This window comes from Octopus sinensis, linkage group LG23, assembly GCF_006345805.1.
Source record: "Octopus sinensis linkage group LG23, ASM634580v1, whole genome shotgun sequence".
Taxonomy (NCBI): Eukaryota; Metazoa; Mollusca; class Cephalopoda; order Octopoda; family Octopodidae; genus Octopus; species Octopus sinensis.
Genome location: NC_043019.1, coordinates 5,791,568 through 5,811,567, shown reverse-complemented (window position 1 = coordinate 5,811,567; position 20,000 = coordinate 5,791,568). Strand labels below are relative to the sequence as shown.

The 20,000-nt window shown below is 38.9% G+C and overlaps 1 protein-coding gene across 1 annotated transcript in view; it reads left to right on the top strand.

Moving 5' to 3' along the window:
- Positions 1 to 20,000, top strand: part of LOC115223718 (ankyrin repeat and fibronectin type-III domain-containing protein 1) — a 238,818-nt gene that overhangs the window by 22,347 nt on the left and 196,471 nt on the right. The window contains exon 3 of the mRNA XM_029794397.2: positions 17,135 to 17,232. Within this exon, the coding sequence (XP_029650257.2) occupies positions 17,135 to 17,232 (98 nt within the window). The remainder of the gene's footprint in view (positions 1 to 17,134; positions 17,233 to 20,000) is intronic.

Sequence of the window (20,000 nt, the reverse complement as noted above, 5' to 3'; positions counted from 1 at the left end):
AATTGAGACTACAACAAAGACAGCCGAATATAATTGTTGAAGACTGAATTTTTAAAATTACAATGTTTCGACACATGCTGTTGACTATAACATAGACTCATACTATGTGAGTGTGCAAAGTGTGTTTGTGTGTCTATATTGTCTCTCTCCCACACACACACACACACACACACTGTGAGAGAGAGGGGAGAGAAAGAGAGGTGGGGGAGAATTAAATAGCTCTGTATTCAGTGGTGAAAATGTGTGGGAATTATATGCAGGAACAAAGGAAGAAAGCTGAGAAAATACCGAAAGTATTTTGTGAAAGTTGTAACAAGGAAGAACATTAATGGAAATGTCTGCAAGGACAATTAAATATCATATTTAATGTTCCAGTATTACAACAGAAGATTCCTGTGGCATTGACAAAACTGCGAAATAATATTTACTCACGGAGATACAAAGAGACGGTCAGAGAGGATGGTGTATTCTCTGTGTATAATAAACAGATGTTAGTGTCTGCACGTGTAATAGATTCCATCATAAATGGAAATACCAAATCAATGGAATTGTTATTTGAAGATCTTCAGATAAATAGAAAGTTTAAAATGGTTAGGTAATGCAGCAGATGGTTACACAGCTTATACCTTTCTTTTAATTACTACCATAAAGTCGATGTTAATCACTTGGCAAATAACATCTGTGGCATAGGTTCAATTTCTGTATATATATAATGTACTTATTGTGTACAGGGCTCAGGTGCACTTCAACTCATCAGAAAATGCAGCTAAAAATGCATGTATACTCTCTTTACTCTTTTATTTGTTTCAGTCATTTTGACTGCGGCCATGCTGGAGCACCGCCTTTAGTCAAGCAAATCGACCCCGGGACTTATTCTTTGTAAGCCCAGTACTTATTCTATCGGTCTCTTTTGCCGAACTGCTAAGTGACGGGGGCGTAAACACACCAGCATCGGTTGTCAAGCAATGCTAGAGGGACAAACACAGGCACACAAACATATACACACACAAACATATACACACACATACATATATATACATATATACGACAGGCTTCTTTCAGTTTCCGTCTACCAAATCCACTCACAAGGCTTTGGTCGGCCCGGGGCTATAGCAGAAGACACTTGCCAAAGATGCCATGCAGTGGGACTGAACCCGGAACCATGTGGTTGGTTAGCAAGCTACTTACCACACAGCCACTCCTGCGCCTAGAGCATAGAATAATGCACAAGAAAAGATGGGAAAGTGAACAGTGAATGAATCCCCCCCAAAAAGGTGGGAGAACATTAGGTGTACTGTTGCAAATTTCAGGAAGCATGGCAATTCTGAAGGATGTAATGTCCCAATAGCTGACAACTGATGGGGGTAGTTTATTCCATGCTTCAGCAATGGAATAAACTACCCCAATTGTTTCTGAAAGTCATGGGTGCTGCTTTCTGATTTTGTTAGCGTGTCCACTTATGTGTTAGACATAGAATTTCAAAAGGGGCCCAAGGTTGTTGCTGGAAAAATGGTGGATCATCTTGTGGGTGTCTACCAAAACAGTTGCTAAGTGTTGGAACTTTAATGTACCCATGCCCAGGAATGCAAGCTGTTTGGGGTATGGTAAATACCTGATGGTGGGTATTTGTTTGGTTGCACATTTCTTGATAGTTTACAGGAAATTGACATTTTGAGCAAGATAAGGGTTGCAAGACTGGTGATACAAGATCTAAGTGTGAATGTTTCATAGCCACATACAACTTTAAATAGATAGCTGGAGAATGGCAGACAAAGGTCATACTGAGGGATGCCAAGACACCCTCAGCCTTCTTGTCAATTTTAGAAATGTGGTCTGTCCAACACAAATTGCAGTTGACAATGCATTCTTTCTGAGCTGTTGATATATGTGGGAAACGTTAGCACGCCGGGAAAAATGCTTTGCAGTATTTCGTCTGCTGCTACATTCTGAGTTCAAATTCCGCTGAGGTCGACTTTGCCTTTCGTCCTTTCTGGGTCGATAAATTAAGTACCAGTTACGCACTGGGGTCGATGTAATCGACTTAATCCCTTTGTCTGTACTTGTTTGTCCCCTCTGTGTTTAGCCCCTTGTGGGCAATAAAGAAATAAGAAGCTTGCTTTCCGACCATATGGTTCCAGATTCAGTTCCACTGCGTGCCACCTTTGGTACATTCACTAGCACATTCTTAAGATTGGTGTTGTGGACGGAGTATGTAAAAGCTGGAATTTTCCTTCCAAAATGTATGGTAATGCATTTGTCCACAGCCAGCTTGAGTTGTCAGTCAATAATCCATTGTTGCACTGTGTTCAGGTCTGGAAAGCAGGACAGATTTATAGCCTTATCGGATCTGTTTGTTTTATCTCAAGTTACAACTTGATGGCATCTGCATATTTCAACATTGTATCATTCTTTAAATAGGCATCAATGTCATTAATATATGCAACAAACGACAGGGTTCCAAGAACAGATCCCTGTGTCACACCAGATGTCCTCTCATAGGGTGCAGAATGCAGTGACTACCTGTTTTTGACTGAAAACGACAGGCTTCAACCAGTTATAAAGATCATCTCTCCCACCATTGCTGAGAGTTTTGTTGTAAATCTTCTGTTTGGCATAGAATTGAAGGCCAAAGTCAAGATAAAGAACATCCACCCTGAGTTGCCATCAGTGATTCAGATATATCTGCTAGAAACTCCATGTGTTAGCCACAGTAGTTGGAGTTAGGAATAAATCTAAGTTGTGAGGGTTCCAGAAGTTTTAGAGTGCTTCTCTGATATGGGAGCCCATCACTTTGCTGATGCAGCTAATGAGACTGACTGGATGGTAGTTGACAGATGATATGGGATCACCCATTTTTAACAAGGCAAAAAGGGAACAACACTGGCGATTTCCCATTACTCCAAAACAACACAGTTATTAAAGCAGAATTGGCAAAAGAACGAAAGCTGGTGCAGAAGAAAGAACCCACCATGTTTGAAAAGCAGATAAGTGGTCTGTATACCTGTTCAGCATCACAATGTTCTTTCCTGGCAAGTTGAACTGCTGCAGTCTCCCAAATTGCACTTATGGAATTTTTAATGTTTTAGATGCTTCACATGTTGCCTAGATTGAATTGAAGATCTTCTGAAATACAGAATTGACATTTCCAAAATCGTGAAATTCAAACCAGTTTGGGCATTGTAGCTCTAAGCAGTGAGAGTATCACTCTGCTTTGTTTCAGTCAAAGCAAGCAATTTGAGGTGGTGATGGGTTTTAATAATATAACTAGCACTTTGACCCGGCAATGATTTTGAATGACCATAGAAAGTGCGAGCCCTCTAACTGAAAAATTGTGGATTTGTATAAAGGGCACGCACGCAGACATTTTGCCGTTTATATATAGAGAGATACGTGTGAAGGCACATAGCTCAGTGGTTAGAGCGTCGAGCAAACGATCGTGAGGTTGTGAGCTCGAATCCCGGACCGGGCTGCGTGTTGTGTTCTTGAGCAAGGCACTTTATTTCACGTTGCTCCAGTTCACTCAGCTGTAGAAATGAGTTGCGATGTCACTAGTGCTAAGCTGTATTGGCCCCTTTGCCTTTCCCTTGGATAACACTGGTGGTGTGGAGCGGGGAGGCTGGTATGCATGGGCGACTGCTGGTCTTCCATAAACAACCTCGCCCGGACTTGTGTCTAGGAGGGTAACTTTCTAGGTGCAATCCCATGGTCTGTGTCGTGATCGAAGGAGGTCTCTGATACAGATTGTATAATAATACAGATAATACCCATATGATACAGATTGTCAGTGATCACAGCATGATCACAGTTGTGTAAAGGTTCTTCAGTAGGGACCATTTCAGGTGTAATGGTAAAGAGTGGATCTAAAGTGTTACTACCCCTTGTAGAGGAGGTGACTTCTTGGGACCAGCTCGAATCCAGCACTAATCAAGAAAATGATTTGTACTTTATATTTCGTTTTTGGATTTGGTTTGCAAGATTCTTTATGTGAGTTCGTGTGTTGAAGCATATTCTGTTGTGTCTGGGGAGAGTCATTCTCTTTTGGTGCCTTATTATGTAACATACTCACCGGTAAAATTTCCACTTATTTCTTATTTTTATTTTCCTAAAATGTTCGTTGCGTCTTGCAACTTTTTCAACAGTTTCGAACCCTTCAAAACTGTTGAAAAGGTTGCAAGATGCAACGAAAATTTTAGGAAAATAAAAATAAGGAAAAAATAATTGGAAATTTTACTGGTGGGTGTGTTACATTATAAGGCACAAAAAGAAAATGACTCTCCCCAGACACAACAGGATTTGTACTTTGCAGCCAACAAAAGATTTCCCAATCAATCTTAGGATAATTGAAATCACCAGCAATGGAAACATAAATGGCTTTTTCCTAGGCTCTGCATTGAGGATATCAAAAACTGTTGATGGTAGTTGAAGTGTTGACATACCTATGCTTATATCACAGAAAAATACCTTTTGTTGTGATTGGTTCAGATCATCACAAGGAATTGTTGAAAAGTTTGAATGAATGTGGACCATCACACCAACTCAACAATGATTAATTCTGTCTTTACAAAGCAAGTTGTAACCAGCCATGGTAAAAACACCAAAACACGTGCCCTGTTTTTGTGACTGTAATGAAATTGGGAGCTGATACTTTCAGTATAAGGATCAAAAAGGTGGATCTTGTTGGATACACTTCAGACATTCGGCTTTAAGCCTGTCGTGATGATATATAAGGGATGGTGGATTGATCTTCTAAAAAGAAAATTAAGTCTGGTGATGTCATTCTGGTGAGGTCATTGATTGTCACCTATTCGTCATGTGTGGTTATGGCACAGTAAAAGTGTAGGAGGGCAAAAGAGGCAGCTGAATGACTTTCAAACAAATCATTAAAGGTTCAATCCTCAGTGCCTTCACAGACACAAGTTAATGGTCTTAAAGGTCATTCTCACTTCCACTTAGGTAAAACAGGTAGTTTTGAGACAAATATTTTTAAAAAGTTTCAGATCCTGGCAGGTTCCTAAAACATCCTAACATACACACACACACACACACACACACATGCACATACATGCACTCATACAAACTCACACATACACACATATATAAGGATTTGATCTCAAAAGTCAAAAGAAATGCAGCTAGTCTTGTAAATGTCATTATTTGAATAAACAAATCTCTACAGTCATTAGTATGTTATTGAGTACTTGAGCAGAAATTGTGGTCCTCCCAATGTTTTTGATAGGGCTGTTTGTGTGCATTTGTGTATGTATGTATCTACATGTGTGTATGTGTGTGTGTATATATATATATATATGTGTGTGCACACATGTGTGTGTTGTGTGTGTGTGTGTGTGTGTGTGAACAGACACAGCTGTACGGTAAGAAGTTTGCTTCCCAACCACATGGTTCTAGGTTCAGTCCCACTGTATGGCACCTTGGGCAAGTGTCTCCTATTATAACCCCAAAGCATTATGAGTAGATTTTGTAGATGGAAACTGAAAGAAGCCTGTCATGTGTGTGTGTTGGTTTGTTTACATCTCAATAACTTAGCAGCTCAACAGAACAAGTACCAGGCTTAAAAATAAAGTACTAGGGTTGGTTCATTTGACTAAAAACTCTTCAGCATGGGACCCCAGCATGGCCACAGTCTAAGGACTGAAACAAATAATAGAGTAAAAGAATATATGCCCCCAAGCAACTCATAGCAAACGTACCAACTGCCCCTCTCAATCCTTTCTATTTTCAGTGTGTCCTCCCACACCCACCAATGCTCAACCTTCAGCTGTTAAAGTCAAGTAGAGAGTCAACATCTACTCAGTCTAGAGATTATCTGACGATGGAAGTGGGGCGTAGTACAATATTTTAGGGGACATGAACTAAGTCTGCTCTCAGCAAATACCGGGGTCAGAGTGAGTTAACCAGAAAGACACTATATCAATATTTGAAATTGACTTTGAAATATTCCCTTCCTAGATTCTTCGCTAAAACAAATAAGCAACGAATCTCTGCAAATATTTCTGTTCAAATGTGAAGAGGAACAGCTTTCTAGGCTGAGGATGTTGGTGAATCCGTATTTACACCAACCTGTGTTAATGCTGAAACAGTCCAACACTGGAATGCAGTAGAGGAGAGGTATTTTAGTCCTTTGTTGAGAGACTCCAATTTACCGATTACACTTGTCTGTAATTTCTGTCTTCAGTCAACAGAGCTGATGACATTACCCTGGTTGTGTGGTTGTGGAGGGTTTTTGAAGAGTTGAGGGTGAGAGGGTGTTTAGGCTGGGCTTGATGTTTACAGGTACATGTAAATGTTATGTGTATCAACATAGTGTATATATATATATATATATTTGTGTGTGTGTGTGTGTTTGTGTGTGTGTGTGTGTGTGTATACATATATGCACACGAGTGTGTAAGTATATACAAACAGGATTGATGGATTGGTAGCATGCACCATGCTTTTACTATATATATATATATATATATATATATATGCCAGAGTAAACACATAAATGTGAAACAAGGTGGAAAAAAAGAGTACTCAAATACCAGTGGTAGAGTAATATGCTTTATTTAAAGCAGCAGAAAATTCAACAAAACCTGTTACTCTGAGTTTCAGGTTGCCATTCATTGGACAGTTTTTGCTAGAAAAACTGTCCGATAAACGGCAACGTGAAACTCAGAGTAACAAGTTTTGTTGAATTTTCTGCTGCTTTAAATGAAGTATATATATATATATACACACACACACAAGCTCCCCCACGTCTGTCTAACTATATACATATACACAACCACCCCTACATTTATATATATGTGTATGTATGTGTGTGTATATCTCTTTACTCTTTTACTTGTTTCAGTCATTTGACTGTGGCCATGCTGGAGCACCGCCTTTTTAGTCGAGGAAATCGACCCCAGGACTTATTCTTTGTAAACCTAGTACTTATTCTATCGGTATCTTTTGCCAAACTGCTAAGTTACGGGGAAGTAAACACACCAGCATCAGTTGTTAAGCGATGTTGGTGGTGGTGGTGGGGGGGACAAACACAGACACACAAACATATATATATATATGGGCTTCTTTCAGTTTCCGTCTACCAAATCCACTCACAAAGCTTTGGTCAGTCCGAGGCTATAGTAGAAGAGTACATGGCCCAAGGTGCCATGTAGTGGGACTGAACCCGGAACCATGTGGTTGGTAAGCAAGGTACTTACCACACAGCCACTCTTGCTCCTATATATATATACATAAATACATGTGTATGGGGGGAAGTTTATGCTTAAGTGACAATCTGGATATATATATATATATATGTATATATATATATAACATATATATACACATACCTACATATATATGTATATAAATATATGTATGTATCTCTCTCTCTCTATATATATATATATATTTATGTGTGTGTATGTGTGTGTGTATGTATGTATATATATATATATATATAATATATATATATATATGTATATATATATATTATATATATATATATATATATATATATATATAAATGTATATAAATGTATAAACCTATGTGTATATTGACACACACATATATGCTCACACTATGCAATTTTATTGATGCTGTCCTGGAAAATTCATTGAGTTGTGGTTTATTGAAGGAGACAGATTGAATGAACTTATGGCTTGGCACATCTTCAAAGTTGCTGTCAATACAATTATGGCCGATATTTGACTCCACACATAGACGGAGTCCTTCGTTCAGTTAATGTTCATTGTTTGCATGCATATAAAAACACCTGTTTAAAAAGAAATTATTATGTATAATTATTATGTAGGCGCAGGAGTGGCTGTGTGGTAAGTAGCTTGCTAACCAACCACATGGTTCCGGGTTCAGTCCCACTGCGTGGCATCTGGGGCAAGTGTCTTCTACTATACCCTCGGGCCGACCAAAGCCTTGTGAGTGGATTTGGTAGACGGAAACTGAAAGAAGCCTGTCGTATATATGTATATATTTGTATATGTATATGTGTGTGTGTATTTGTGTGTTTGTGTTTGTCCCCCCAACATCACTTGACAACCGATGCTGGTGTGTTTATATCTCCGTCTCTTAGCGGTTCGGCAAAAGAGACCGATAGAATAAGTACTGGGCTTACAAAAGAATAAGTCCCGGGGTCGATGTGCTCGATTAAAGGCGGTGCTCCAGCATGGCCGCAGTCAAATGACTGAAACAAGTAAAAAGAGTAAAAAAAAAGAGTAACTATACATATAATTCCATAGATATTATACACACTCATGCGCTGACATTACATACCCATGTGTACACACACACACACACACACACACACAAACACACACACACACACACACACACACAAACACCCACACACACCCACATATTTACATTACGTCAGGTTTGAATGACTTCAACTGTATCGAAGTCCACCTTTGAACAAAAACTATGAACCAATAAGATGTCCAAACATGACTTTACACATGCACACACACACACATGTATATATACTCTTTTACTCTTTTACTTGTTTCAGTCATTTGACTGCGGCCATGCTGGAGCACCGCCTTTAGTCGGGCAAATCGACCCCGGGACTTATTCTTTGTAAGCCCAGTACTTATTCTGGTCTGTTTTTGCAGAACCGCTAAGTGACGGGGACATAAACACACCAGCATCGGTTGTCAAGCAATGCTAGGGGGACAAACACACACACACACACACATATATATATATACGACAGGCTTCTTTCAGTTTCCGTCTACCAAATCCACTCACAAGGCATTGGTCGGCCCGGGGCTATAGCAGAAGACACTTGCCCAAGATGCCACGCAGTGGGACTGAACCCGGAACCATGTGGTTGGTTAGCAAGCTACTTACCACACAGCCACTCCTGCGCCTATATATACATATCTTCATACATATTTATAGTCATTTATACATACATCAATGTGTGTGTTTATACATACATATACATTGCATATATACATATTGTCCGGGAAGGAATAGAGAATCTGCTTCTGGTTTCGTATACGTAAACATGAGGAATATTGGTTGAACATTCTCTTGAAACTTCCAAGTGCAAACATTATATATTTCTTTATTGCCTACAAGGGGCTAAACATAGAGGGGACAAACAAAGACAGACAAAGGGTTAAGTCAATTATATTTACCCCAGTGCGTAACTGGTACTTTATTTATCAACCCCGAAAGGATGAAAGGCGAAGTCAATCTTGGCAGAATTTGATCTCAGAATGTAGCGACAGACAAAATACCACTAAGCATTTCACCCAAACAGATTAAGTCGATTATTTTGACCCCAGTGCATAACTGGTACTTTATCGACCCCGGAAGGATAAAAGGCAAAGTCAACCTCGGCAGAATTTGAACTCAGAATGTAGCGACAGACGAAATACCACGAAGCATTTCACCCAAACAGATTAAGTCGATTATATTGACCCCAGTGCGTAACTGGTACTTTATTTATCGACACCGGAAGGATAAAAGGCAAAGTCAACCTCGGCAGAATTTGAACTCAGAACGTAGTGGCAGATGAAATACCGCTAAGCATTTTGCCCGGCGCGCTAACGTTTCTGCCAGCTCAGTGCCGTAAGTGCAAGCATTGTGGGCTGGATATACTTGTTGGAGAGAGACATGGAGGCCTTGTTTATGTGAATATCTCTTCAAAATCAAAGTTAAAGAGGATCACTCAGGACAACTGCTTCTAAACCTCCAACTCCTATAGCTAAATAATAAGTGGTGCATTTGGTTTTTGGAGTTAATGACAATCTGGATTAGCAGAGGTTTTCAGAGAAAGAATTCGACCAGCAAACTTGCATTTTACAAATACAATCTGTAAACGAAACAGTTAAACTCTAAAAACATTTCTCAAGTTCAAAATCTGTTGTTATTTTTGTTATCTACATTTCAACAACGGGGCTTTGTCCCTTTGTTAGAAAGCAGGCCCTTCTTTACTGAAGACTTCAAATAATCAAAAATATAAGAGAACACACATACAAGCACACACACACACACATATATGGTAGGCTTCTTTCAGTTTCCATCTAAACAATGCACTCATAAGGCTTTGGTCAGTCCAAGACATTTGCGTAAGGTTCTCCGTGGTGGGAGTGAACCCAGAACCATGTGGTTGGGAAACAAAATTTTTACCACACAGCCATCACTGCACATATATATATAGCTATAGATATACATACATAATATTTGTTATACATTGTAATATGGTTATTAGTATCTGTGGAATACTCAGACACATAATCTAATTTATAAAGCAATTAGACTTGTATCCATCTATTTCTGATGTCTCTTCATTTTTCTTGAACTTGTTTATTTGTCCATCTGGTGTGTGTGTATAGGGGCTGATGGGTGTGTATAGGGGCTGATGTGTGTGTATAGGGGCTGATGTGTGTGTATAGGGGCTGGTGTGTGTCTGTATAAGTTGTCTGTCGAAAGCAGTTAATCTCAGAGAAATTTTAGCTGGAATTGTGAATTCATTTTCTTTTTTTCTATTGCCCTCCTCCTCTTCTTCCTCCTCCTCCTCCTCCCCCTCTCTTGTTCTCCAGTTTGTGTACGTATGTCTTTTACTTGACTGTTTGGTATATACACAGAAGTGCGTGTGTGTGGGAGGTATGTACCTTGCATACGTATCAACATTCCAATACAGATATATAATGTGTGTGTGTGTGTGTGCATGTGTGCATGTATAAGAATGCCTATATTCATTGAGGTTACACTCACATACACACAATACATGTTGAAAGAAAGAGAGAGAGAGTGTGTAAATATTTACCTCTTGGTTGAAATACTTCTCTTGTCATGTGACCAGTAATTATTGACCAATAAGAAATGTCCTAGTTTCAACTTCAGGCGCTTGTGTTTGATTTTCAATTTGTTAGTACACTTTTCTTTAAACAGGAATCTAGTTGTATAAACACAATAGAACTTAATTTTGCAACCAGGAGGACTTTGTTCTTTTTTTATCCCTTCCATGGAAGAAAACCTGCTGAGATTCAAGTTTTTATATCTTGTCGTAACCCAACCCACTCAACCAGGAGTACAGGTTCATAATTCTGAATAAGGATGGATCACATTAGCTCATAGCCTCTCCTATTTGTTACAACACCTGAGATTATGTGATGCTGATGCCTTTTTTCACTTGATTGGAAAATAATGTTCTTTCTCGATATGTTCCACTTCGCGTTGTAAGTTATACACTTCTTTCAGGAGGACCGTTACCTCAATTCATTCCAAAGTGACCCTCTCTCCTCTCACCTTCTCTCGACACAAACTCCATCAGGCACCCAAGGGATTTTGCATTGTCATTGATTATCAGTTTAATAATTCCATCGTACTTTTGATTGTGGGGGAGGCCAAAAATGTTCCGTCGCAGAAGTCAGCCAAGTGTAGTGTGGACACAGACCAAACCATGCCAAAATCTTCCGTTCCTCAATTTACGACGAGCAAGCTGTTCGGAAAGTTTTGCACATTTTCTCTCTTCTGGCTGTCATCAATGTGAGTTCAGCATTTTATTTCTATCAAATTTATGTTCTTCAGTGTTCCAGAATCAATAGTCAGCCATGTTGTTGTTGTTGCTGTTGTTGCTGTTACTTAGCCCGACATCGGTCTTGGTTCAGCAGACTTTTCATTAAAGGAATCTCAACCATGACCATCACTTCTTTATTTTTCTTTTCGTAACCCTAGTGTATCTAGAATTACATTACTTACATGTCCTCTTTTTATTGAGACAGTGGCAGAGTATAATGTGAGAGATTTGGCTGCTATTTCCAACAGGTCAAGTGACATCATTGGTTTTGTACTCCCTTTTTGATTCACAGATGGCCATATTTTATAGGGACAATCAAATAAAGGATTGAAATGTCATGTCATATCATTGGCATTGTGTCCTATTTACATCTAAGGTAGTTAACAATCAATGGTGCAGTCCATTTACTTCATACAGGTAAGATAAGTTGCCCCAGGTCATTAAACATGTTATGCATATTGGCCATGTGGTTATGTCCATCTACCTAAGATTAACAAAACCAAGTACAGATCTCTCCTTCTCACTTGTGTAAACAAGACTTGTACCATGTCAAAAAAATCCTCAAATGCACACTGTTATCTGTATTGTTTTCTACTCTAGGCACAAGGCCTGAATTTTTGGGGAGGGGCCCAGTCGATTAGATCGACCCCAGTACACAACTAGCACTTAATTTATCGATCCCAAAAGGATGAAAGGCAAAGTCAACCTTAGTGGAATTTGAATTCAGAACGTAAAGACAGATGAAATACCTATTTCTTTACTACCCACAAAGGGCTAAACATAGAGGGGACAAACAAGGATAGACAAAGGGATTAAGCCGATTACATCAACCCCAGTGCGTAACTGGTAGTTATTTAATTGACCCCGAAAGGATGAAAGGCAAAGTCGACCTCGGCGGAATTTGAACTCAGAACGTAAAAACAGATGAAATACCGCTAAGCATTTTGCCCGGCGTGCTAACGATTCTGCCAGTTCAATGCCTTACACTGTTATCTGTATTGTTTCCATTATTAATCTAATCAACTTTTGTGGAGAATTCTTTTTTACTCTAGGCACAAAGCTCGAAATTTTTAGGGGAGGGGGCCTGTCGATTAGATCAACCCCAGTACACAACTGGTACTTAATTTATCGACCCCAAATGGAATATAGATATGTTTATGATGTTTTCCTTAGCATAAGGCAATTGCTACCAAATTCACTCACAAAGTTTTGGTTGGCCCAAGGCTATAGTAGAAGACACTTGCCCAAAGTGCCATGCAGTGAAACTGAACCCATGATCATGTGATTGGGAAGCAAGCCTCTTACCACACAGCCATGCCTAATGCTTTTTTTTTATTATTAGTGTTTATGGTTTAGTTCAATGCACTTTTATTCCACAGCATCAGCTCCATCAATTTCACTGGTTCTAAAAGTCTTCTTCTGGATTACTGTTGGTTAGCGGAGAATGCTTTGCTGCCTAGTATAGACAATTTTACTCCATAACCCTTGAAATTTATCCCTTTCCATCCCCAAACCACCCATAAATCTATGATACAGACTTCCTATTTTAAACTGAACCAAATTAAAACCTTCCATAAACATTTCATATTAATTTGTGTTTCAAACTCAAGTTTAATAATGATAAAGTTATTCTATTAAATTCTTCATAATAAACCCAAATAAATTAAAACAAAGGTAGTGTAATAGTAACCGGAATTTGGTAACAAAAGGATTAAGCTTTATAAACAATGATTCCCAGTTCCTTGTCCAGCTTGTCTGCAATTTTATGTGACATCCTCAGCAAGTATTTTTTTATATACAGGGAAGATACATGTTTTGCCTACACCAACCTATTGTCCCTGGTTATGCCTAGAATCTCATTTATAGACACCTTGCGTTCCTAAAGTGCAATACAAAGTTTTGATGGGTTTCTTTTCTTTGCTAAAGCTATTTTTACATTTTGTTAACTCAAATATTAAATTCCAGTCTTCTACACACTCTCAACCAGGCAACTCTCCATTTCACCCTTTAGCATTCAGATTACTTTATCAAATGTAATGGATATGGAAGCACTCCGTCGGTTACGACGACGAAGGTTCCGGTTGATCCGATCAACGGAACAGCCTGCTCGTGAAATTAACGTGTAAGTGGCTGAACACTCCACAGACACGTGTACCCTTAACGTAGTTCTCGGGGATATTCAGCGTGAAACAGAGAGTGACAAGGCCGGCCCCTTGAAATACAGGTACAACAGAAACAGGAAGTAAGAGTGAGAGAAAGTTGTGATGAAAGAGTACAGCAGGGATCACCACCATCCCCTGCCGGAGCCTCGTGGAGCTTTAGGTGTTTTCGCTCAATAAACACTCACAACGCCCGGTCTGGGAATCGAAACCGTGATCCTACGACCGCGAATCCGCTGCCCTAACCACTGGGCCATTGCGCCTCCACATCAAATGTAATAATGCTTCTATATCCACATTGTTTTGAATCAACGATGCATTATCTTGAAGCTTTGAGATTTCAATGGTGTGATTGCATACTTTTAGAATGACATTATAGGGTAGGTACGAAAGGCCAGATCTGGCCAGTTTGAACCTAAAACAGAATATTTGGGATGGATTTGGCTGGTTTGAATACAAAATGGTTAAGACATCTATTACTACTTTTATTTTCTCCAGCCAGTATTACTGGTATGAACTGTGTTGAGTTGTCAGTGTAAAGGTACAATTTTACAAGAAGTCAACAATCTTCTAATTCCTATTATTGTTCAAAGCTTTCAACAACCAGGTATAACTCAAATGCATAAAAAAACTTAATGTATTTTACTTATCACATTCTGAATAAAAAAAAACAAATGGTGGTTATACAATCTTCTCTTGAATTTCCTTTGGTCATGCTAATATAGTGTTTTTGAGTAGTATCATAGTTCAGATTTAAAACCAGGTATCATAAAACTTTGAATAATGAGATGGAGGAATATTATTTTTATAAACACAACATGCATGCATGCACACACACACACACACACTCACTCTCTCCCTTTATCACACACACACACAATACAGTTGCACATTTGCATGTATATAGCAGAATAGAAACATTTCAATTAATTGGAATTATTTTTGCAATTAGAAAACAAAGACACCCGTTCGAGATGTTTAGAATCTCAAAAGAAATTCATCTGTAAATTTGGAAAATAAAGGTGATTCATTTAAAACTCTATGAGCAAGCATACACACACACATACACACACACATACACACACACATACACACACACACATACACACACACATGCACACACACACATACACACACATACACACACACTTCATAGATATAAATTTGGATGTGTGTGCGTATGTGTGTGTGTGTGTGTGTGTGTGTGTGTGTTTGTGTGAGAGATAGACAAAGAAAGAGAGAGAGAGAGAAAAGAAAGTGAGGCATTTAAAACCAAAGTCAGTGGCTTTCTTTGTTGTTGTTGTGTTGTCAGACCAGTGATGATCCCTTAATCCCTTAGTCCCTTAGTCCCTTAATCCATGTCATCATTAAAGAAGAGCAGAATGTAAAAGACTAATGGTGATGATGTTGCTGAATTCACATCCATCGCATCAATATATATTCACATATGCGTATGTACAAATTTGTAATTACATGTGTATATATACATACATACATGCATACATTGGGTTTTGCTGGAAAGTTCCTGGCTTTAAGGGTATCATGAAGGGCCTGGTTGGAGGCCCAACCTTTGGAGTTCTTTTACAGGAATTAGAAAACTGTAGTAGTGTGAATCTGAGAGTGGAATATGTTAAATAAAATCATAATTAAATGATCCTCCTGTATTTACTTTTATCCAAAGCCAGGAACTCTTTCAGCACCCCTTTGTGTGTAGGTGTATGTGTGTGTGTGTGTGTGTGTAGGTGTGTGTGTGTGTGTGTGTGTGTGTGTGTGTGTGTGTGTGTGTGTGTGTGTGTGTGTGTCACATACTAGCAGTGGATAAGATGCTGAAACATGACCTTCGAACATTGAACCACATACACACCCATACACACCCACCTCCACACACACACATACATAGGTGTAGGTGTGGCTGTGTGGTAACAAACTTGGATCCAAAACACATGGTCCTCAGTTCAGTCCCACTATGTGGTAACTTCGCATGTGTATTCTGCTATAGCCTCACACCAACCAAAGCCTTGTCACTGGATTTTGTAGACAGAAACTGAAAGAAATCAATTGTATACATATGTATGTATATATGTAAGTCTATGTGTGTTTCTTTGTGTTTCTCCCTCATCGCTGCTTCAGAACTGGTTTTTCGTTTCTTTACATCCCCATAACTTACTGGTTTCACAAGAAGAAACTGATAGAATAAGTACCAGGCTTATCAAAATAAAAAAAAGCACTAGGCAGTGTCTCATATTTTTGTTTGCCCACTCAGTTGTATCTATCAATTTATCTTTGTGTGTGTGTGTGTGTGTGTGTGTATGTATACATACATTATACATACATACATACGTATATATATATATTACCTCAATGAGGCCAAGATTGAATATGTAAACAAGTGCCTGTCCAACAGTGATTGCATCATCCATACTCTCAACAATGCGCCCTTAAATATGGTTTCTGATTACAAGTATCTTGGGTCATACATATCATTATCTGGAAAAGATTTTCTAACTAGAAAGGGTATGGCCTGGTCAGCCTGTAATGATATGCATAGGATCTGGTCATCAAATCTAATTAGAGACTTCAAACTTGAAATCTTCAAAGCCACAATCGAACCAATTCTACTATATGGCTCAGAAACCTGGACATTATCAAAGAAGCTTGAGAGGCGATTGGATGGAACCTACACTGTTCTGTTGTCGATATAAAGAAAAGATCATCTGAATTATCATGTAGAGTGAATTGAAGGGATTCTACCCAACATCACATCTGAAGTTTCTAATAAACCCAAAATATGGTCTGAGTGGGTCACTAGACATTGTCTAAAGTTATTTTAGTACTGAACCCATTATATGATTTTTGAAAAATCACAGAACCGGCCTCTGTGTTCTACGGATAACCTTTACCGACTTAACTATTGTAATTCAGTTAACAAAACAAAAATTGTATTTGAAAGAATTTATTCACATAAAAAAAGCAAATAAATTACTTGTCTTGAAAATGGTGAATATTATCTTGTTTATAAATTAAACTTTGTTAAATTTTATTAAAAAAACCCTTTATTTTGTGGAATACCAGTGGCTTTATTTATGCTACCCCTAAAGTTCTGCAGGACTTGCTTTGAACAACCCTACCTGCTAACCTAATTTTTCTTTCTTGTACAGGTGTGTGAGCCAGGTCTTTCTTTTTGAAGTCATTCTTTTTACAGCTGGACACCCTTAGCTACCAGTGACTCCTTAACTGTGAGCCATAAATTGGGGTTACCTTCACTTAAAATGCCTGCAGCAGAGTTTGATCTCATGACTGTGATTCATGATTAATCTTGTTAATCAATCTCCTGTAGACACATTGAAGTACTTCCTTGATTTTTGATCATGATTAATTACCATAGATGATTAATTAACATTTTTGATTAATTAGTATTTGTTGTGTTTTCCACAGCCATTGCTTGGCAGTCGAAGGAATGCGAGAAAGAAATATTGCAGAAAGAGGAGGACAAACACACCACACAACTGTACTACACCACACCACCACGAGTGGTGAGTATCTCCTCTATTATATCTTCTGCTCTCATACATGCACATTTTGTGAGTGTGTGTGTGTGTGTGTTTATTAATGTATATATATATGTATGTATGTATATTCATGTATTTCTACATGCATACCTATACACAAGCTACAAGCATAACTACATACATACACATATTGTATATGTAAGAAAATTCCTGAAAAGTATGTATGTATGTATACAATGTACATATGAATATTTGTATGTGGGTATGTATGCATGTTTGTGTGCATATATATATGTATATAAGCATGTGTTTGTGCGTATATATTCATTTGAACAGGATTGTATTACATTCCATTAAGCTGAGCCATTAACATCATTATGTAATTAACAATGTCCTCATCTTTAATTGGCAATATCACAGCCATCATTATCACCACTACCATCATTATCCCCATCACCACTACCACCACTACCACTACCACCACCACCACCACCACCACTACCACCATCACCTCTACCCTCGTCAGAGGTCAATAAAAATGACTACCATCCTCTCCCTCTTTTTCATAAATGCAGTCACTAACTCAAATGGTAAAATCCAAGAGGAACTGGTAAGTGTTCGTGCACGTCAATAATAATTGCGACCACAAAGTGGATTACTATTAATGGGCGGGTCAGATGAGTTGTGTGATGTTGAGAGCAAGGTTGTTGGTGGTCATATCTAACTTGCATCAACTGTTTGGCCACCTGAAAGGAGGTGGGGGGGGGGGGGGGGTCACCCCAACCTTTTGGCATTCAGATTATTCTGTCAAATGTAAAGCATATTTATTCACATTCTTTTGAATTAATCAGGTATTATTTTGTAGCTGTGATTTCAATGATGTAACTGTATATTCTTAGAATGACATTTTAGGATAAGTGTGAGGGGCTGGATCTGGCCAGTTTGAACATAGAAATAGTTGAATATTTTGGCCAGGCATGGCTGGATTAAATTTGTAATAAAGAGAGAAGATATATATATATATATATATATATATACTCTTTTATTTGTTTCAGTCATTTGACTGCAACCATGCTGGAGCACTGCCTTTAATCGAGCAACTCGACCTCGGGACTTATTCTTTTGTAAGCCCAGTACTTATTCTATCGGTCTCTTTTGCCGAACCGCTGAGTAACGGGGACATAAACACACCAGCATCGGTTGTCAAGCAATGCTAGGGGACAAACACAGACACACAAACATATACACACACATACATATATATACATATACATATGTACGACAGGCTTCTTTCAGTTTCCGTCTACCAAATCCACTCACAAGGCTTTGGTCGGCCCAAGGCTATAGTAGAAAACACTTGCCCAAGGTGCCACGCAGTGGGACTGAACCCGGAACCATGTGGTTGGTAAACAAGCTACTTACCACACAGCCACTCCTGCCCCTATGTTAAAAGGTTAATAATAGAGTCCACTCTGGTGTTACTGTTATGTTTTCTCTCTACCAGTTTCAGAAACCCTAAAAAGCAAAAGGGACCACAGACTCTACCCCCGCCGCCTCTCACTTGTACAACAATGACAAACCTTCAATGTTTCTCTTTAATTAAACATTATTTTGAGTTTGTCTTTCTGAGTTATTGTCTGGTGATCTTGATTACTGTTTCAGATATTTGGTGGTCACTTGGTGGTCAATGCATGGTCACTTGGAGGTCATTGTGTGACTACTGGTCACTGCATTGTCATTATTCGTAGATGACTTCTTGACAGCTCACCTTTCATAATTTCATCTTTCTGTTTTAACTGTTTTTTACCAAAAGTTATTGACACTTGCAAATTTAAAAACAAACTGTGAAATAATTGGTTGCTAATGGCAACAGAGAGTGTTGTTGCAGTTTAACATCAGGTAAACCATAACTGAGCAGATTTGCGATCAAAAATGCTCCAGCCATGACCACCCCATTTTTTGTCAGGAATTTTGTATCTAGAACTACATTATCCAGTGTGTCTTGTCTTTGAAAAGTGGAGAGAATAATTTGAGGGAGATTTGGCTGATGTTTCTAGTTGGATGGAAGATTTCTTGTTAGCTGGCACCAACCAATATAAGGGGGTACCCAAAAGTAGCTAGAAACGTTCTCTGTGGGACAAACCTGTTGTAGTTCAGGCTTCCACCACTAGAAGCCACTTGATGCGACACTCAGGCATCAGTCTGCTGACTGGCATCACCTGATGATGTCCTACTGCCACATGGTGCATCTTTGTTTTGCAGCGCTTCTCCCCTGTTTGTTGATTTTTGCAATGGCTGAAATGAAGGAACAGCATGTTTCCATGAAATTCTATTTTCTGCTGAGGAAAACGGTGGCCAAAACAGTTGCCATGCTTCAAACAGCTTACAAGGACACAGCCATGAGCAAAACACAAGTTTAGGAATCATCATCATCATTGTTCGACCGTGGTCGAGACAATGGAATTTACCATGCTACACCAGACTTCACGGTCCATCATAGCATTACGGAGGTCATGTTGCTGGATGCCTGTATCCCTGGAGATTACATCGGGGTAGGAGAGTGTGCGCACTCTGGTATTGCGAGTAGATGGCTTCCAGAGGAGAAGAGTAGAAATTGCCTCGTTTTCAGCTCTACAACAATGTCCAGCAAACTGGACTCTCCTACCTTTTACAGGTGGTAATTTCCCATATATTTGTACTTTAGTTGGATGACAATTCCATGAGAGATTTTGAGCTCTCATAAGGAGGAGAGTGTAAGTTCCATCCAACCACCTCTCAAGCTTCTTTGATAA